We start from the raw sequence: 21,352 nt of genomic DNA on the forward strand, positions 1-21,352 counted from the left end.
TATCTATCTATCTATCTATCTATCTATCTATCTATCTATCTATCTATGTTTCCCTACACCCCTACTACTAACAATAAATTAGGATATTGTTGTTCTCAAACACCTGTTGTACATCCTGGTGTAAACGTCCAACAACTGACTCATATTTGAAAACTACGGTAAGTCTGGAAATAACTGACGGCTTGTTTTGTAAAAACCGGTTTGACCTCATTCTGCTGTTCAAACACAGACGATGTTCATTCACGTGAAAAAGATGAAGATGGTTCAGAGAGTCTTCCGCCCAGTCTGGTATTTGACTTCATTTTATATCACATGTGATCAATTGAATCTGACATGTTAAATAGATTTGCCTGAATTCAGTATTTAGAGGAGAAATGATTACAAATCTTAGATGCTAAGAGGCTCTGCCACCTTTAGCAAAATAACTCATTTCCAGGAGGAATTGTAATGTTTCAATAGTGAAAAGAAGCTTTTTTCTCAACAACACATATGCTTTGACATATTAGGAGATCTTATGTGTTCAGCAGCATCTTGGACTTACAGGAGTTCACATTTCTGGATTGACCCGATCAGCTGTCTTGATCTAAATGTGTTGCTTCTGCTCAAGCCAACGTTTGGCTGAATGAACTGATTTTGAGCAAGCCTCAGGTCACACACACGCACGCACGCACGCGCGCGCACGCACGCGCGCGCACACACACACACGCGCACACACACACACACACACACACACCCACACACACACACACACACACACACACACACACACACACACACACACACACACACACACACACACACACACACACACACACACACACACACACACACACACACACACACACACACACACGGTCTCGTTTTTGCTTCAGTAAAAGAAGGTTCATGGTCAACTGCAAGATCCTAAAGTCTTGTGGCTAAATAAAAAGCCCAAATCATCATTCCCCTGTCACTGTGCCAAATAGTGAGTGTGAAGTGTTAACCGACTTTGAAATGCAATCATACCAAGTTTTGTAAAGTTTTGTGAAGGTCCAGCAGTCTCCCTTGACCCCTTCCATGTCACCCCTTCCAAACAAAAGGCTGCGGGACCAAACCTTTCCTTTTTGTGAGTCTGAAGCATCCAGGAAGGTTTTTTTTGGACTTTGACTGACTTTTCCATTTACTTTTTCCTTTGGTGGATCTGAACTGAACACAACATATTTTGGACATATTTCTAACCCCCCATTCAGTATTTTAGAGTATTTAAATGATAATAGACCATTCTATATTCTTAGAGTTTTTATAATGTTCTGCAGCTAAAGAAAGACTTCAATGCTCTTTTGTCTTCCTCTTCCTAAGCTTAGTAAAAAAATCAATCAATTTAAGGCAGGCAGAGGGAACTGCTGTCTTCTGTGTGCAGTGGAACACATTGAATTCTACTGCACACATCATGTTCTACTGTACATCTATTATGTTCTACTGCACACATCATGTTCTACTGTACATCTATTACGTTCTACTGCACACATCATGTTCTACTGTACATCTATTACGTTCTACTGCAAACATCATGTTCTACTGTACATCTATTACGTTCTACTGCACACATCATGTTCTACTGTACATCTATTATGTTCTACTGCACACATCATGTTCTACTGTACATCTATTACGTTCTACTGCACACATCATGTTCTACTGTACATCTATTACGTTCTACTGCACACATCATGTTCTACTGTACATCTATTACGTTCTACTGCACATACAGCTCGTTCTACTGCGCACATATCACATTGGACTACACATATCCCTAGAACTAAAAAAAGATCTCAAAGGTCTGAACTGTTCAGCACTCTGGTAGCTAAAAATATTAAAGAGAAGCTCAAGAAAAAAATGAAAGTAAGCGTAAGGTCTGCCTACCTTCCAGCTCCGCTCCACCCTCTGGTCGTGGTTTGCCTCCGAGCACATTAGCAGCAATGTTGCTCACCATGTCAATAATGGCATCTACAGAAAAAAACAAGCCAACACATTTTACCAAGCAGGCCAAAATTCACAAAAACAGGATAGATTGACTTTTTTCTTTGCTCTTCAGCAACCGTCGGAGCACAAGAACAAAGTTTAAGGTTTCTGAATGTAGAAATGACAACAATGGTACTTCCAAGCTCAAGTCAAGAAAGCTGCTTCTGTATGCAGCTAATGTCAGTGTTGGGCAATATTTTTTACACTGTAGGGCATTTCTGCACTGAATTCTTGTGGTCAGTTGGTTGTCATGAGTTGTAGTGTAGTGTGGGCGAAAGCGTGCACGCATACATACTGGTTGCTGAACAAAGCAGATTTTTGGAAATCTTGTCTTCTGAAGGCTGGTAGCCAGGAGGATAGTCTAAAATGAAAACAAAAGAATTCAATCATCAAACAAATCACAACTTGTTATTACTGCAGGTTAAGTACAGCTCAAGTTCTGGAAAGTTCAGGTCTTTTGATTTTAAAAAAGTGCAAACTACAAAGGTTTCAAATTAAATGCAGCAAAATATTTGATTCAAACATGACAGGTTTTTATACACACCATAGTCTTCATCCAGGTACTCTGGTCGCTCTGAGGGATACTGGGAATCTGCTATCTCCTCATACTCTTCCACCATGCTAGTACCAAACACCCTACACACACACACACAAACGCACACACACACAAACAGGGTTACCCAAAGACACCACACAAAAAAAGCCAGTAGTTCCACCGACCACTAGAAAGGGCAGTTTTTATTTCTAAAATCCAATAAATGACCTAGATTTAAAGTAAATGTAAAGCTGAACCAAATGCTTTCCATTTGTCTAAAAACCAAACACTTCACTGCTGATCTCTGCCTTTTGTGGTTCCGAAACTTTCAGAAAATACCTCCTTTCCTCTAACCATGAGTGGAAATGTGCACTTGGGTGAAAACAGACATTTCTTCCTTAAAAAAGCAGGCATGACTGATCTATTCCCAACACCAAGAATGCACGTCAAGCCGGACCCCTCCCACATTTGGGCCAGTAAGACCATGTGGACCAAATCTGATTTGCTTCCCTACCTCTCCTGCGTCCCCCTACTCCCACATTGATGCCTCCAAACAGAGAGATTTGGAAGAATACTGTCTTCAAATCCTGACCTGACTACCACTTGATGACGTCATGAATAGTAGCCGGTCACCTTTCTTGGCGTGTTGCTGCCAGCGCTTGGAAAATACAGAACATCGGTTTTAGGACAGTAATGAAGTCCTGAAACTAGGGGAGAAGAGTGCATTCTACAGCTTGGCACTGAACAAGAACTCAGCCGGACTCGTTTCCTTGTTCATCGATGGTGAACAGGTGGAGCAGGTGGGGTCCATTAAACTCCCCGGGGTCCACATCTCTGCAGACCTCTCCTGGTCAACCAACACCTCTGCTCCGGTCAAAAAGGCTCAGCACCGGCTACAATCCCTAAGGGAGCTCAGGAAGCAGCAACTACACCCAAACCTGCTGGTGACCTTCTATCGTTCCATCACGGAGAGCAGCGTGACCCACGCCGTGTCAGTTTGGCGCTCCAGCTGCACGAAGGCTGACAAGTGGAGAAGGCGACCAACACTGCACAGAAAATCATCAGCTGCCCTCCGCCTACAATAACCTCCATCTACACCTCCTGCTGTTTTAGCTGAGCCAGAAGCATCTTGAAGGACAACACTTATCCCAGTTTTCATCTTTTCAACCTGCTGTCTTCTGGAAGAAGCTACAGACCAGCAGAAACAGACTTATTGAACTCCAGTTTTGCAGAGACCAAACCTGATTCTATTTTAATTGCTTCTCTTATTCTATTTTTGCCTGTCTTATGTGTCCAGGATTAAGGCAAAGGATTTTAAATGTAATTAGACTTTGCATAAAGACAAAGGCTTTCTATTTTACTCTGCATCTCAAAGAGCAACACACAGAAAACTGCATGTAGACAATCTGATCTTTGACAAACCGTCCAGCAGAGACTGCCCTCATCTTTGCAAATGGGACACAAATTTAGGATGAAAAGAGTTTCTAAAAACCGAAGATGGTACCTGATGAGGCTGAGGGGACAGAAATGTTCCGATCCAAAGTGAGACAGAAGTTCCACCTGCAGAAAAATACACACCACTGTCACAGTTAGGACAACAACTTCCACTGGTTTAGTATCTGTTAGTCACAAAAGTGTGCTCCTTTCCCCCCCATCCGACAGCCCATCAACCACCCAGGAAATCCAGAACTACCCAGATGTGGGAACCAGGCGTGTTACTGTGTTAACTTCACATGCAGTAAGAGGTGCACGTCGTGTTTAGAGCTTTTTTTAAATGTAATGTTCTGACAGTGGAAAAAGAGTGCTAACCTTTATGTACTTGATGAACATCTGATGTGAGTGGAGGGACAGAGAGAGAAATAAAAGAACAAAAGGGGTCAGTGAAGACTCCTTCAAGCTACAAGCAAGTCAAACAAAAGCAAAAAGTTCATCTTTCCAGCAAAGCAAATACACAATTATGTTAACATTTCAGGAGAAGAGATGCTTTTGCAAAAAAAACTACAGACACAGGACAGACTTCAAAGTTCAGAAAATAGAAAACAAACTTAAAAAAAGAGAAGAACTAGGATGTTTCAAGTGAGAAATCATCATGCAGGCATTGACACAACAGAGTAATATTACTGTTGCAAACAGAGCAGAGATGATAGAGACGTTTCATACAGAAATGCTGCACTCGTCAGGTAAAAAGATCTAGAGCAGAAATAGTTTAGACACATTAAGAAAGTTTGCATCGCATTCACATGACTGCTGCACACGGATGTGAAAAGAGAACAACTGTGACGTTGATAACACCTGAGCCAATAGGAAAACAGGGAGAAGCTTCTTCAGCCAGAAAAACAGCACAGAAAAATGACAGTTTGAAGAAAAAAAATCAAAAATGTATCAGAACTTGTTAAAAACTGCTATAGGCCAACACGGGAGGGGAAAGCAATCCTGGATCGTCCAGCTTCTTAACTATCTGAAGTGCTGCATGCCAGCCTCATTTCACTTCCTCATTTCAAGAAAAATGCCTTCTGCCGCCTTTCTCCTGACTGTTCTACACAACTGACAAAACTAACTGCAGCAAAAGTTCCTGAAAGCAGCAGAACAAGTCAATGAATGGGTAACTATTTCCAGAAACTTTAGCATACTGCACAGCTAGGGACAAATGTTTTTATGTTTTAGGAGGTCAAATGTTTTTTTTTTTTTTCAAAATGACTGAGTCTCACTATTGCAGCTGTGAAAAAAAAGAAAAGAATTGAGCACCTTTACAAATTTAGCATAAAGCTGTTCATCCAGAGGGAAGCTCTGCACTATCCGCTCATCACGGGCATGGAAAGTTCCCAGTTTCACCCACTTGTTGGTGGGATATCTGCAAATACAACAAGTTAAAATATGAGTGTGAAAAGTACCACAGATTTACATCAACACACAGGTGATCCTTGGCACGTATTTCACTTGAGGTCTGTCCAAAGCCGAGTTAAATTTCAAGATATGCTGTCTTAGTCACATCTGCCCTTACGGGGGGATACAGGCTGTCTGCGGGTGAAAAACGGGCAAGCCTGTACGGGGCAGGCAGGTGGCCTGCACAGAATTTTAAGATCATAGACTATCCAGTGTGAATCCGTAAGGCGAAAATGTCCATGCATTCGTTTCTAGGGGCATGCTGCAGGCATCCGGTTGCAGTGAACTCTTAAGAAACACATAAAAGTAAGTAAAGGGGCGAGGCGCAGGCGTGTCGTACAGATTTATTATATTCATTCCTTTATTTGTTTATTCAAGCACTGACATAATATCTGTCCACAATACAGAATCCATTAAGTTCATTTGAAGCTCTTTCCGCCAAAGTGGATCAATGCATCTAGCCATAGTTGCAGCAGTGAGATCCAGTCTAGGGATTGTTACTGGTATTAAGGGTCCCACACGAGCCTTTCCCATAACAGAGGCACTGTGTGCTTTTAAATGCTCATCTCTCAGCAACGGGTGCGTTACTGATCCGTATCCATCTTCACTATTAACACAGAAATGATGAAGCTGCAATGCAGTTATTTTTCCAAAATCTGGTGGCTTCATACATCTGATAACGCCAAAGTTGTCAAGGTTATGGAGCTGCTGCAGCCATGTAATCCACTGGTCAGGTACAAATTCTGAACACAGTGAAACGGCGCTCAGACACAAATCCAAGAGTTATCCTTGTTCAGCATCTCAGGCAGCTTAAATGTGGTCTGGATTCCTTTCCATCCGCCCGTTCATTCACAGGAAGGCATACCTGTCCTTTGCTGAATGGCGTGGGGGTGCCACTTTGGTGAGCGTTTACCGTCAGAGTGAAATTCAGTCTTTTTGTCTCTTCTTTCCTTCGGGCTTCAGTTTTGCGAGCAAAGACTTCCTCCTTGACTGTTGTAGATTTTTGTTGACCTAGTGTGAGGCCCACTTTCCTGCTGAAGCTGCTGGGCTCAGTTGGTGTGTGGCGCGCTTCCTTTAACTACGCTGCAGCCCATTCTGTAGTTTTGTGTTTAGTTATTTTTACAAAAAGTAAAAAGTGGAACAAAATACGTTTGCCTCGTATGCATTGATGAAGCCAAAAAAAACAAACAAACACGCTTTCCTTCTTTTTCTGCAAAGAAAACAGTGGCGACAAAGTGGCCTGAAAGTGTCAAAAATAGCGTTCGACAAAATAAACAGCCCAAGCTCTGCTCCTCCTCAAGACATGGAGCAGCTGAGCGGGAGCTCATCAAACGTTTTACCCAGCTTTTGCCAATTAACAAATAAAACAAGTGAAATACACAAAATCACAAAGTAAATGAAAAAAAAAATGTGCAAAGAAACAACAGAGTTCGCCTCAAAGATCGACAGCGTCCAAACCCCAAGCATGTTGCTGCACTGCAGTCCATGTGGGCATGTTTTAACGCGTGTGCGTGTGAGGGTGATGATAATCATGCAGCCATAAACTGTGAAGGCATGTGCAGGCTAAACATGTATCCGTTTACTTCTGCAATGCTATTCTAACTCTCTAGGAACACAGAGGAAAAGGTGCAAACACAAAGACATATTTGATCTTTTATACGAGAACAAATGTTTGTTGGTTTTACTCATTGAATACACAAAGAAGATTTTTAGACGTAACATCTTGTTTCTCAGACATGACTGTTAAGTTCAGAACACTAGAGGCTGAACCAAACAATATTAATCTCTTTTTTTTGTGGAACATTTTGCAAGTACATTTTTTAAATGTCAATTAAATGTCTTAATTGTTGCCCAGCATTGACAAACTTGAAAATGTCTCTATGTTACTGCTGTGCCTTTTTTTCAACACATTCCAGGCAAAATAGTCCTGTTTGTATTTTCATGAGGACCTTTTTCTCCAATGATTGCTTGAACATGTAGGACGCACAAAGAGCTTACCTGTCACTAATGGAAACTAAAAAGTCTTTAGGTGTTGATGAGAAGAGCTCAAAGTTAGCAATGTCCAGCTGTTTGACTTGAATAGGCTCACAGAGCTCAATGACAAACCTGAGAAGAAATGAAAGGTTTACTCAGACAGAAGCGGAAATACAGGCTTGTTACAAAATGTCAGGCCTCAGTATGTTAAGAGAATCTACCAGATTTTGTTGTTGCAAGGATTAAGCATGTAAAGGTCCATGTTCTCCATCAGAATAGCAGAAGTACTCTGAAAATGAGGAAAATACCTTTTTAGCATCCACTATCAAATATCACTTCAAAGGGTTTTTTAAACAGCTGCAGAAGACATTCACCTTGGCGTCACTGTTGGCAGACAGTATCTTGGCACCACACTCCACAGAGGCATAGTTATTCTTAAAGTTTTTCTGGGCCTTCTTCACCGGATGAGAGCTGCCGCTTGTTGAAGTGTGGAGGGTCTGACCTGGAAAGAGGAAGGGTCAGCGTCAGGTTCGTTACACTCAGAACAGCCTTGCTTAATGTACAGTTTGAGGACGATGTCTGAGGTTCCTGCAGAGAGACTGTTATGAACAGCTGTAGCTCCTCGTCTGCAGGCGGTAGCTAGCCAGACACGAGATGACAGCAGCCGTGAACCACAGCAGAAAAGGAATCTAATGACATCTGGCCTTTAGGAACAATTACGCTTTAAAACCGGCAAACAAACGGTGGATTTTTCTGGAATGAGGAGGTGGAGGTTAACGAAGACTGAATAGAACAGAAATTGGAAAGAACTTCTTTCACTAATGAGTTTATTTAGTTTTTTATTGTTCTAAAGATGAAAACCGACAGCCATGACTTTTGTTTGGCTCTTTTTTACACCATTTAGGATGGTTTGATGCAACAACAGCATTATCTTATTGCTAATAGAGAAAAGCGAATAACTAGATGGTGAGAAGAAGCACATTTGTCCAGAGAAGTCAATGAATGAGCATGAGATAGGTACAATGGTAAAATAAAAGCCTAAGATAGTTTCAGTTCTTTAAAGGAACCAGCTCTGCTGGAATCTTTGCCTGACTGGAGTCGAGTGGAAGACGTTTTTGCCTCAGAGGGACAACTAGAGAAGTTGTGTAACATTTGAAAGCACGCACTTCACTGAACACTACACGTGACATGCAAAGACCGACAAAGCTATCAAGAGAAAGTGAATACAATGAGGAGGCCTCCGGAGAGGAGACAGGAGAGAACAAAGCAGGCATTAGTGGTAGCGTTAAGGAAGGCCTGGGCAACAGGAAGGTATACTGACTAGAAATGACAAGAAGACCTCTACTGTCTGCAGAAACAATCCATCAAATAACGTATTTCACAATGATCTGCTGCTGCAAAAAGCCTTCAACAACATCGGAGGTCACGTGTCTGTCTTCATTCAGACAAGTGCACCTAAATGATGTCTGCGCCTACTTTTTTCTTTCTCCACCTCCAAGACTTGCTTCTTCCACTCATCAAAGGTGGGGATGTCTTCTTTACTCGGGACTGACGGATCCGGTTCCTTGGCAGTATTGGCCTCCTCCCCCTGAAAGATAAAAACGTCCCAATCATTGAGTGGTCAAAAAGCCGGCAGGCTCAAAGATGATCACAGCTGATGATGCCCACTAAGAAAACCAAGTATCATTACTGCAACTTTGTATGATATTACAGGATCTGATAATCTGCCAGTCAATGGCAATAAAATCATGGTGACTTCAACTAGAAATAAAGTTTGGACACTACAAAATGATTAGTGGTCTGAGTTCTGACACTGAATTACAGGTACACCCAGGTACAATTCATTTAGTCCTCTGTTAACTATAAAACACACACACACACACACAAACACACTAGACTGGGGGAGTTCCAAGGCGCACAAAGTTTCCCCAAAGGTTCGGAAGACAATCCAAGTTGGGCTAACAGAGGGCTTAACTACACCAAACCAGCCTAAATCTGTGGTCCAGGCCAGCCCAGAGTTAATGTACTGCATTTCCAATAAGATCACATTTTTGAGCAAAAGGCAATGATGGAGCTCCTGACCTGCTCCTCGTGGTGGTGGGACGTATTGCCTTCGCCCTGCGGTTCTGCAAATCCCTCTTGCAGCTCCTGTTGTGTCTGGTCCAGTTCTGTGGGTCCTGGTTTGGACTGTACCTCTGCCTCAGGATCAGGACTGTCCCTCTGGCTTGGCAGCTTTTCTTCTAAATCGGTCTCCTCCACACTTTTTTTCATACGTTAAGCCAATGAGGTGGGCCGGGAAAAGGAGAAAAATTGGACAGGGGGAAGGACAAAGATACAGAACTCAAATTAGTTTCAAGAAATTGTGGGTCGCAGGTCCAAAGATAAGTAGTGTTCATTTTATTGGACAGTCCTTGGCAGGCAAAACAATCCCAACAAGCAAAGAGAATTAGTGGGTGAGGTGTATGGCCGGCATCTGACGACTGAGAACAGCAGAGCGCTGCCGCTTGTACCTGGCAGGGACAAACTCACCTGAGGACAGAACTCTCACAGGTTGCCAGTTTGGGGGGAATGACCCTGCACTGTGAATCAGAGTGCTCACCACAGACAAAGCTGTCTACTGGGAGTTCATCTCCTGCACTGGCAACCCGCACAGCACTGAGGGGAAGAAAGGACATGGTGTTTACCACACCTCCTCACACTGGAGAGAGCAGAGACAGGAGGATGGGATGCAAAAACAAACAGAACAAAAGAGAGGGTGGGAGGCAAGCGGGAATAGATGGAGGGTGGTGGGTTTGAGAGGAATTGATGGAGAAGCTGGATGCTGGAGGAGCATCAAGAATTTTGATTTAAAAAAAATGTCCCAATACTAAATGTACTGACGATTTCAAACATCCAACATCATGTTTTAGGTTTACACCAGACAAGAGCTCTTCTAGGTGTAGTCAAAGTTGGATGTCCACAAGGATGATGGTCCAACGTATGGCTCATGAAGGAATTTCCATTAAGAAAATCAGAAAAAATAAGGTGCATCCAAAGTCCTCAATGCTGGCTGCCAGTTCAACCAAATGCTCTCCTGAACGTCAGCTCCTTTGATTTGCTTTCACTTTGTCAACATTAAATCTATGCTTACAAAACAGAAACAGAAATAAAATGTCATCAACAAAAATCGAGAAAGTTTGGAACTTTGGATAAAAGGCAGCAGCAGCAGCAGAACGATGTCATAAGATCACAGCTGGAAGGAGATATTACTGGTTTTTACAAGAAGGAAAGAAAGCCCGTCCTGTCAGAAAGATTTGTGTTGGTTCAGATCAATGTCCAGTGTCAGAAGGCTCTGGACACTGGGACAGGAAAGAGCTTACCCTGTAGTGACTGGGCTGGCACTCTCTGAGGTAGGTATGTTTTCAGCTTCATCTAGGGATGTGGTGGAGTCCAGGACCGGATTTGGATGATTGGAATCACTGAGAGTCTCTGCTGGGACTTTAGCCTCAGCAGATGTCTGGTCCTGGGCTGGTAGCGTTTCTGTGTTGGGGGGCACCAAGACATCCTGGTCACTCTCTTGGGTGCAAGTTTGCAGTTCTAGGTTTATCTGTGGACTTGGGGCTTGGGTTGGCTCAGAAGAAACAGGTCCACCATCGGGATCTGCATTGGACTTTGCCTCCTGCCCTGCAGTTTCAGCTTGATTCACAGTCTAATAAGAGACAACACATAAATTGCAAGCAGGTCATATCAAGACATTCATCAGTTTTTACGAACTCCTAAAGCAGAGTATAAAGGACATGGAGGTAAATACCATTCCTCGGACCTTTGTTTTTTTGTTTTGTTTTTAATCTTTTAATCTGCCAAGAAAAAACCAAGTTCTTTCTGTTTTCTACGAGGCAAAGGGTAAGACTTGTCCCGGAAAGGATTCGCATGTCTTTACCTGTTCATGATGTACGCTTGCTTGATTTTCTTGTGCAGTTTTCTCAGACTCTAACCCCACGTCGTACGAGGAGTGTGTTGTCCAGTTTTCTGACGCCTCGGGGAAATATCACAATGATATCATATTTACAAAAACAATTCATCACTTCAACCGTTCATGAAAAAGAATTCCAACAGGTCATTTTATTCCAAATGGCATTATTTTGTATAGTTGCCGGACATAAAGGTTTTATTGTTTGTATCGGGGAATGTGACTGAGCTTCTTCTTCATGAACAAAGGCCACGTTATGAGGCCGGTGACAGTCTGCCAGGCCTGTTTGCTACTAAAGCTTAAAAAAGGATTCCTCTTCCCTTGTTCTCAAACCAAATACTCACTTCCACAAATGACTTTTCACTCTGACAACCAGCTGCACACAAACAGAACTTTCTTTCATTCCAAAGAACCTTTAAGAAGTGATGTGCGGCAAAATCACATGCCTTAAAATTAAATAAACACCCTCCAGCTATTTAGAAAGACGTGTTTTCATCAAACACCTGGCAAAAGAAAACATTTTGTACCCGATACCATGAATTCATAGCAAAACACCTCCCGACAGACTCCATCCCTGAGACACGTTTTATTAGATAAAAATTCTGTACATTTTTTCTTGCACGTTCTCTATGAGTACTAGTTCAATGTATTAGTAGTCAAATGTTTGTTTAAGTCTTTTTACAATCGAATGACTGGCTCAGGAACCTGAATCCACATCCATCCAGGATATCCTGATTCCCTTCCTTCAAATTCACTACCTCCACTTTACTATTTAAGGTCAGTAAAACTGAATGAACATCAACCATCCTCAGCAGCAGCGATGACGGCTAATAAATGTTTTAATGGTTCAGCCCTAAAGGCCCTGTAATCTTGGGTCATACCATCTTTTTAAACCCCACATACCTCGTTTTGTGAGGACTCCTGCTCCGGCTCACTGCCTTTGGGCTTTTCGTCCTGGGCAGATTGAGCCGAGCCAGACAAGCTCTGCTCTGAACAATACACATCTTGACTGGGGTACCTAAAAAAACAGACAGAACAATCAGTCAACAGAGAGAATGCAAAGACCCGTCTGCTCTTTTCTGTTCCCTCAATTTATGTTATGCCCTATTTGATGTCTAGGGGTACCTCGAGGAGCATAACAACAGTGTAGTAAACATATGTCGAAATGTTATTCCTGCAGGAAAAATCCTATGTATTCAATTTCCAACGTGTGGTAATGGTGCCCCACCTCATCCTGCAGTAAGCAGACGGACCTCCACAGCCATCCCTAAAATTACACGTGGTCTACAGAAGAAAACCATGCTGTAACATTTGTGTGTCAACAGGAAGTGCAGAAAGTCTGCCCTTTAATGTCTCCTAAGGATGGAGATGTTAAAAAGTCTAAACAGTACAAAAATGTTCAGTCTCAAGCCACATAACAATATGTTCAACCATCCAAACTGGTTTCTGTTTCTTTCTATTCTCGGAAGTTTGGTAAAGTATTCTAAAAATCCTCTGCTTTCATGTTCAGGCACTCAAAGCAAAGAAAGCATGAATCCAATGCTTTTCCTGTTTGACGATGACTGAACCCTGTGCCAGTTTACATCTTCCTGAGCTGTACCACATTTAGCAGACTCCATAAACCTGATTTAAAGATGGAAATTAGAATGAGTTCTTTGTAACATGTAGACAATCCCAGGATGATCATTTGGACCAGATCAGGCTGTTTTTCCTCAAACTGTGATCCTTACAATCCCCAGCAGAATAAAACTACTGAGTGGTTAGACTTGGTGCAGGCTGCTAAGAAGTTAACTGTATTAAATGAAGGCAACAGGCAGGTCTGTAGAAAAATGGTTCTGTGGGTATCACCAGAGGATTAATACTGAGAAAGCAGCGAGGTATTTGAAAGGAAAACATGTTGAAAACGTGAGCCTCTAGGAGGCTCAGACAGCTCCGCTCCAACACTCCGGATTTCCGGTACCAGAAATCCTTCATCCCCAATAACCCTGTACAATAACTCATTTTTTTCTTTTTTGCACATTTTTTTACCTGCACTGTCTGTAAATAGCTTTTTTTAAATTATACCACCTTATTGTTTACATCTATGTTACATTTTTTTGTTTTTTATTTTATTCTTATTCTTTTTTTCCTCTTATGTTTACAATGCTGTCATTTGCTACGGTAACAAACAAATTTGCCACGTGTGAGATCGATAAAGTAATTCTGATTCGGATGTTGGTTTTTCCAAACAATTAACATTAGAAAAGAAAGTTTGGCAAATGATCAAGTAGAAAATGTTCCACTTTCACAAAGAAAAGATGTAAAAATGCATAACTCAGAGAGGGCATTAAAATGCCCTACCAACATGTTTTTAAATGTGACTCTTTGCACACCGGACAATGCTAACAGGCTGGTCTAGCATCTCTAGCCTATACAAGTCATTGGTTGAAAAGGCCCATCATTCTTGGGCTCCCTTTGCATAGAGCTTCTCTGCCTTTAGCGCATGCATTAAATGAACTTGGTAAGTAGTCATGTTCATCTAGACCAGTGAAGTGCACTGAGGCGTTGGGTGTTAAAGATGTTAACTCTCCCAAAACACAGTTACAGGAGGTGGCTGCATATCTGCTCCCCATCAGACGATGGCATGGAGTAAAAATGTTGAGTGGTTTTCATTTATTCAAAGGTCTGATGTACGGTTTGTCTTGAAAAAAAAGAAGAAACATGGATGGATGCTGTCTGTGCTCAGGTCCCCTTAAATTTCTGTTATTGCTATGCAGACGCTAAACAATAGTAATATTCACAACATATATCAATAAAGGCCTTCATTTGTGCCACAGCTTGTCTATGTCTGTGTCATAAATCTCCATCCAAGTTTTGCATCAAAACATGCAAATTGCGCACACGTTCAGCTTTAAATGTGTTGCAGCAACCTTTAACTAGAACTTCCAAAGTCAATAACACCTAAACTGGGTTGTAAACACCAAGGTTCGCATGTGGAAAAAGTGCAGCGATTCATCCCAGCCTGCATGGTGCTGTTTCCGACTCCAAGCCAAACAAGTGGGATGTTATTTCAGGCCTCCTTGAATGACTGGACAGATTGTAGTGCATGCAGAGAAGGCGTGCATCTGCTGGGGACCTGCATACTGTTTGAATGCAGATCTGATGCAGAAGAGTTCAATAAAACACTAACAGTAGACCTTCCATGGGTTCTGCATGAGAGCGGGGCTAATAACTGAGCAGCTCAGCTTAAAGGAGAAACCATGACTCAGCAGTCTACAAACGTCCTCTACCTGGTTCTCTTTATTTCCTGCCCCGTTTCTAAAGCACCATGGGATTTTTTAGCCAGTCTGTCCCTCTGAGTGTCTGAGTGCATGTCTACACAGCGCATTGACTGTGTTTGCTTCTGCAGGTCTGGTTGTGTGCGGACAAAGCCACAGTCTGTCTGACGGTTTAAAACCAAGAGACCAATGATCAAACAGGGCTCCAGACTGCGACCAATTGCTCGTATTTTGCGACCAAAATTTGAGAGTGTGCGACTGAATTTTACATCCAGTCGCACATGTGCGACCAGTAAATTTGCCTCCCCCACCCTCCGTATTTTTTATACATTAAACGTGGAAGGGGCACATCAATGATCAATGAAATAATCTGAGACGCGAGCGCACACGCACGCAGGCAGACACACACTCGCGCACATACTCATGAAACGCGAGCACGTACACTCTCGCGTGATGCCTGTGTGCGAGGCGGCCACTGCGTGTGAGAAGAATAAGTCACTGTAAGTGGCTAAAATATGTGGAGGGGGCGGGGCCTAGAGATATTCACGCGCGCGTAAAAATCTGTGGGAAGGAAACGGAGACAAATATCATCACAACCTGATATGTGCGTCTGAGCTATGAGTAAGTGAACTATTGATTCGTTCTTCCGACCTGCAGCTAGTGTACCAGTGCCGGAGTGTACAGCAGGGGTCTCAAACTCGCGGCCCGCGGGTTATTTGCGGCCCCCAAGATGATAGTTTGCGGCCCCCGCCTTAAATGAAAATTTAATGTTACTGCAGCCCGCCAGTTTTAATGAATGACACTTTTTCATTGTCGTGCGCGGAACTGACCAACCAATCACAGTGGGGTAAATGACTGTTGGGGGCGGGACAATGACAGGGCTTGAAAGCAGGAAACCTGACAGCCTGACAGCCCCCTCCCCGGACCACATTAAGGAGTTCCTTACTTTCCTTTAGAACTTTCCTTTAGAATTCGCTCGTAATTTTCTAAATCCATGCAGTCCGTGCTTAACTCTGGCTCACACAGAACCGGAGGAAGGTTAAGTTTTGGTTACGGCGGCGCATCAAACGGTTCTCGTGCACGGCTGTTACGGCAGCACACCGCTCCCGTGGGAGTCGGGTCAGCTGAGGAGAATAAATGTCCCCCACGCACGTGCGTGACAGGTAACGGGGCTTGAACATTAAACACGTGCGGGCAAAAACATTAGTTTTAGACTCACTGAAAATACGTGGGGAAAATGCAACGATAGACGTGTTTGAGATGAACCGGCACCTCGCCTGGATCGTTGGGGAGACCAGGCCGGGGGGGGGGGGGGGGGGTTGTGAGATGAAGGCGAATCTGCAGCAAGACTAAAGGAGAACAGGAAGTTGGAGTTGTCCTAAACATTCAATTTAGTTTTAATATTCCTCTCCCCCTTAGTGTGATCTGTGTTATTATGTATTTATTTTACAATTATTTTAATGTTTTGTAATGTATGTAGCCTTTTTTAATGAATTGGTATTTTAAATTATTTTAATTAATCACTCAACTACAAAAACCATCAAGACACATGTCCCATAATGCATTGTTTTGTAGTCTGTTGGGCAGCTTTCAGTCAGTTCAGTTTCCAGCTGTGTCCGGGTAGGTTTGCCCCTTGCTCCCACCCCTTTATCGCAATATTTTTGTGATGATTGACGTTGGAGCAAAAACAAAAATATATTTCACACACCAGGTGATCTGCGCAGCGTTGAGTTCACCTGGGTGATCTCAAACACACTTATTGTGCATCTTGGCTGCACCTATTTGGTGTCACAAAGATTGTTGCAAGTTGCATTTTCAAAAGTGAAGAATAAAATGTGACACTGAATTAGAAACAGCACATTGTAATTTCTGCATCTATTATTAAAGTATTTATTAGTACTACAGTGGAAATTAGTAGATTTGGTTAGGATGTTGATTTACGGTATGCGCCCCTAAATTTTCTGGTTGTGCCCCTAAAATTTTCAGTTAGGGGCCACTGTGCTCCTAGTGAAAAAGGTTAGTCTGGAGCCCTGTCAAAGCATTCACACCTACAGTACATAACCGAGGACACGCGTCTCAAACCGGTTGAGGATTAATCTGCTCAATCGTGCAGCATGCAAAGCATGTCCTAGTCTCCTTGGAGGCGGGGCCAAAGACTTTCAGAAGCATCAAGCATAATGTGGTACAGACAGCTGGTGGAGGACTTTGTGCACTGGAGCCAACGAAACTGCCTCCACCTGAAAACCACCAAGACAAAGGAGGTGGTGCTGGACTTCCGTCGAACACCTCAACCCATCCTCATTGGTGGAGCAGAGGTGGAGGGCGTGTATAACTACAGATACCTTGGAGTCCTCCTGGACAAGAAGCTGAACTGGTCGGCAAACATGGACTCCATTTACAGGAAGGGGCAGAGCAGGTTATACTCCTTAAAAAGACTCGCCTCTTTTAATGTCTGCTCAGAACTCCTTTTTATGTTTTATCAGTCTATTGTTTTAAGTGCCCTGTCTTATGCGGTGGTGTGTTGGGGGGGGGGGGGGATGCGCAAACAAAAAGGACAAAAAAAAACTGAATCGTCTGATCAGGAGGGCAGGCTGTGTGGTGGGGCGGAGCCTGGAGACAGTGGAGGTGGTGACATCCTCCGCTCTGCCACCACCATGAAGAACGCTGGTCATCCCCTACATGGACTTATCACTGACCAGAGGAGCCCATTCAGCGACCGCCTTCGCTCTCTCCATGCTCCACAGAAAGACTCAGGAAGTCCTTTGCACCGAGTGCAATTAGACTGTTCAATGCCGCCGGGAGGGGAGGGGGCATGAGGAGGAGTCACTAAACGGACATCTACTTTTTACCACTTTTATGCTTTTAGATACTTTTATTTTTATTGCTCTTGTACTTTTATTCTTTTTACTCTGTTTTTAGTGAGTGTGATTATTTTATGATTTTATGACTATTTATTACTCAACTACTTTTTAAATTTCTATTGAATGTTTGTGTATTTGAGGAGCAATGGATGGATATGCAAGTTCCCTCGGGATTAATAAAGTACTCTATCTATCCATCTATCTATCTGGTCCGTTACGATGAATTTAGCCTCACCTGGTGCAGCACTAATTTCAAAATACAGACACATCCCAAACATGCATCGTCATGGTGTCTTGCTGTGCAAAGTCATCTCTGTCCTGGATTTACACAGCAACTAATGCAACAGGTAACTGGAGCAGGTTAGTGTAGGTTCTTCTGCTGGTCTGACCTGAATCTAAAGCCAACAGGTTTGTTACCTAAGCCGTCAAGAACACAAGCTGAAGCCATCTAAAGACAAGAGCGGACTAACAGACTTAACTGACCTGAAGAAGTAGAAAAACTTTGGGATACAGAAAAGTCACAGCTCGTTTTTAACTGATGAGATCCATTCAAGCGCACAAAAGATACGATTTAATGTTCGGCCGGTGCCTCAAAACTTACATTTTGGGCCACTGCATGTTCTCACATCTAGTCCATTTCCTGTAGCCTGCTTTCCATCAGGGCGCTCTGGTTCCCCAGCAGCTGACGCTGACCTTGGTTGGCCTCGGACCGACCACGACGTGCACTTCATCGTCTTCCATGAGCACGTTGGATTACGATAATTAATAACCTTGTTTTTCCACGTGCTGGTCCTGCACCAACTGAGCAATCTAGCTCTGTGTGTGCGGGTTTGTGAGTATGTACAACATGCTCATGTTGTAGACAGAGAAAACAGACGCACACATGGATGATGGGACAGTTCTTAGAGCAGAGGAGGCAACCTGCAGGATCTACATGGGCAGAGGAGGATTTTCAGACAGGGAAACCAGGCCAGCACGTCTGCCTGGGCAGACTAAAGCACGCCGTCCCTATTTAAAGACGGAGAAAACAATCCAGCCTTCAGAGAGGTTAAAGGTCTGAGTGTCTGCTCTACTTTTCCTCCACATAGCAGCATGAAATAGCATGAAGCGCCAGTTTATTGTAAAGCCTGCTGGTGCTTCATAATTTTGTGCGCTGGGTTTTTCTCATAGCTGCCGGGACACAGCGACCGGACAAGGAGAAATGACTTCACCGCCTGTTTTACATGTTTTCATTTCTTCTTTTTCAGCTGTCAAAGCATCTCTGAAGGAAGCCTTTTGGTATACTTTCATATTAGGGCTGCACGATATGAAGAAAATTCGCAATATGCGATATCAGTGATTAAGTTTGCGATAACGATATAATTTGCGGTATATAAACAATTAGCAAAACAACCAAAAATATTATTCCCATTCCATTACAAGAGCTTAAAAATAATACTACAAATGACCCTTGTTGACATAGGAGGCGAACATACAACATAATAGAGCGCCATCCGATTAGTTAACAACGTGAAGGGGTCCATCTGATTGGTCAAATGCAGAAAGGGATTCTTTCAATCCATTTAACACTTCAAGCTGCCATAAGATTGTTTGGCCAAATCTAAGGTAACCATTTATTGCAAATATGCTGTCTTTTGCGATATGCATATTGCACAGCTTGAAATTGCGATAACGATAAATTTGCGGTATATTGTGCAGGCCTATTTCATATGTTAGCCAAAAACTGAATCAACACCCTACTGCTTTTTTAACTATTCACTTTGTTCACAACAAGGCAAGTTTCCCTTTGTGGGATCAATAACTTTTATTCTATTCCATAAATAGGTTTTTCACATCAAAGTCCCACAGCGATCATCTTTTGATCTGTTTTATATCTACTGGCAGTGATCTTTTAATTATGATTAGGCTGTTTTTAGGCAAAAACAAAAAAACGGAGCTCACAACAATTTGAGTAAAGAAAAACTCAGAAATGCAGTTTTAATCTTAGTTTGCCTTCTATGTGTCCTCCGTCGTTAGATAAATGCTACAAGAACATGTTAAAAACACTAAAACTTCACTGGAGTGGCTCCTTAAACGCTTTCAAATCTAAACCGGGAAAGTTGAATTGCGGCCCCTTATGCTCCCCACTGAAAAAGAGGGTTGGAATATCAAACACATTTTAAAATAAAAAAAATAAAATGATAAATATCATCATCCTATTTGTTTTCAGAATGCGTCACAATCTTACAGACAGAGCAATATCTTTCTCTGCTTTGATAACAGAGCCGATGCATGAGCAGCTGGTCGGACTGCGGCCTGTCGCCACAGATACACGATAACAAGCCCCAGGAGGACGTCGAAGCAGCAGCCAAAGATCTGCTCTCCTGTTCAGAAATACAAAGCTGGTCTGTCACTGAATCCACTCAAAAACTCAACAAAAACGCGGTTTTCATCCTACATTTACAAAGTTCAAACATTTGACTGGTTAAAGGCTGGCTTAAAGGTGTTACAGCTTTCATGCAGAGGATTTAGAGCAAACACAACCCCCCAAAGACTGGGATGTTATGGTATAAATGTGGGGTTGAAGTTTTTAAAACTACAATAAATGCAATCTTCAAAAAAACAAAGCCACACCTCAGTGACCTAAAAAAAAAAAGGATTTTCTTTGTTTCAGAACAAAGAAAGAGCTCGGTTAAATGCCAACTAACTTTCTTAGTTTTCAGTTTTACAAATAAAAAACTTTATGTTTAGAGGTATTTATTTTTGGAATGTTCAAAACACAGAAATGTTACGAGGCAAAGTTCTGTTCTAAGAATTTGGCAGCCGTTCTTTAGAAAATGAAAGTGTTTATCTTTCAAACGTTCGGCTCTATACTTCTGAAAACTTTTGTACAGCATCTTTGCTGCTTTGTAAATTTCTTTTTGGCCTCCCCAGGACTGACAAATCCCTCAAACTACACGCAGAAGCTTGAGCCGACACGCCTCCCTCCGCTGCAAAAAGCAGGTCAGGCCGGCGGGTAGACGAGTCAAACTGTGGCTTTTCTTCAGCTTAAGAAGATGCTGGCCGTTGAGTGAAATACGTTGGCTTTTCCCAAATTAAATATTGTGACTTTAGAAATTCACTGAACATGAAGAAGAGTAAAACTGTAATAAGTAAAACTAGTTTGAATGTCTGTAGTTCAAATCTAATAATTGTATTGTTGAAAAACCACCATGGATGATGCCCTCTATCCTAAATGTGGAACCTAAAAATCCCATTTCACATGTTATTTTTTGTGAGTTGTAATCATCTGAAACTAACCTCTCTGCCAATGAAGTGCTAAACGGGACAAAGAGACGGAACCAGAATGAAGCGGCACCCTGGATCCGGTCCCACAGGGATCTACGAGGCCAGGAAGCGGGGCGTCAGGATGACAGCAGGACTGAGGACGCAGTCATGTGACTTAATGCACTTTGATGGGAAAAGCCACTCAGCCAAACAGGGTTAGTGTTGGTGAGGGTCTCACACACACTCACACACACACACACCAAAATACTACAATGAGGCTCCACATTTGCACTGTAAAAAATGAGCTCTTAAAAGCACGCTGTTAAAAAGGGAAAGATTGTTGAAGATGGTAAATCTTGGTTTTTCTGAGAATGAGCAATTGACGCCATCATTGAAAAACACTCAGCCTGAAATTGTGCCTTTATTCACGAGCTACAACAGAACAGGTCCTCAGTACACGATGTTCTCCAGAAGGAAAAACCCAATACAGCCAGAGAGCAGGGAAAGCAAAGCGCAAGAAGAAAACCACAACATCGGCTGAAAGCCCCAGACTGCGTTCACGCGTGGAAGAGCGCTGAGCGAAAGAAAGAAGGGGGAGGAGAGGAAAACCAGAGCATGCTGGGAGGGTTCCTGCAGAAAATAGCTC

The 21,352-nt window shown here is 42.7% G+C and overlaps 1 protein-coding gene and 1 long non-coding RNA gene across 9 annotated transcripts in view; one reads left to right on the forward strand and one right to left on the reverse strand.

Moving 5' to 3' along the window:
- suco (SUN domain containing ossification factor) overlaps window positions 1-21,352 on the reverse strand; it is a 38,039-nt gene that overhangs the window by 9,577 nt on the left and 7,110 nt on the right. For 3 of the 7 annotated variants that reach the window (XM_078945630.1, XM_078945625.1, XM_078945624.1), the window contains exons 2-16: window positions 12,246-12,360; window positions 11,313-11,408; window positions 10,753-11,081; window positions 9,923-10,048; window positions 9,476-9,653; window positions 8,870-8,981; window positions 7,768-7,895; window positions 7,615-7,682; window positions 7,418-7,525; window positions 5,282-5,387; window positions 4,346-4,366; window positions 4,041-4,096; window positions 2,546-2,637; window positions 2,297-2,362; window positions 1,903-1,986 (exon numbers count right to left, since the gene is read on the reverse strand). In XM_078945630.1, the coding sequence (XP_078801756.1) occupies window positions 1,903-1,986; window positions 2,297-2,362; window positions 2,546-2,637; window positions 4,041-4,096; window positions 4,346-4,366; window positions 5,282-5,387; window positions 7,418-7,525; window positions 7,615-7,682; window positions 7,768-7,895; window positions 8,870-8,981; window positions 9,476-9,653; window positions 9,923-10,048; window positions 10,753-11,081; window positions 11,313-11,408; window positions 12,246-12,360 (1,685 nt within the window). The remainder of the gene's footprint in view (window positions 1-1,902; window positions 1,987-2,296; window positions 2,363-2,545; window positions 2,638-4,040; window positions 4,097-4,345; window positions 4,367-5,281; window positions 5,388-7,417; window positions 7,526-7,614; window positions 7,683-7,767; window positions 7,896-8,869; window positions 8,982-9,475; window positions 9,654-9,922; window positions 10,049-10,752; window positions 11,082-11,312; window positions 11,409-12,245; window positions 12,361-21,352) is intronic. The other 4 variants (XM_078945628.1, XM_078945627.1, XM_078945626.1 and 1 more) reach the window with 3 other exon arrangements.
- Window positions 15,153-20,890, forward strand: LOC144991839 (uncharacterized). Of its 2 annotated transcripts, none has more exons than XR_013655472.1 (3): window positions 15,153-15,220; window positions 20,374-20,442; window positions 20,756-20,890. It is a non-coding gene; the product is annotated as an uncharacterized LOC144991839 (long non-coding RNA). The 2 variants fall into 2 exon arrangements; XR_013655471.1 differs by lacking the exon at window positions 15,153-15,220 and adding an exon at window positions 19,720-19,844.

The sequence above is a fragment of the Oryzias latipes genome, chromosome 4, assembly GCF_053564925.1.
Source record: "Oryzias latipes strain Hd-rR chromosome 4, Olatipes_Hd-rR_3.1".
Classification (NCBI taxonomy): domain Eukaryota; kingdom Metazoa; phylum Chordata; class Actinopteri; order Beloniformes; family Adrianichthyidae; genus Oryzias; species Oryzias latipes.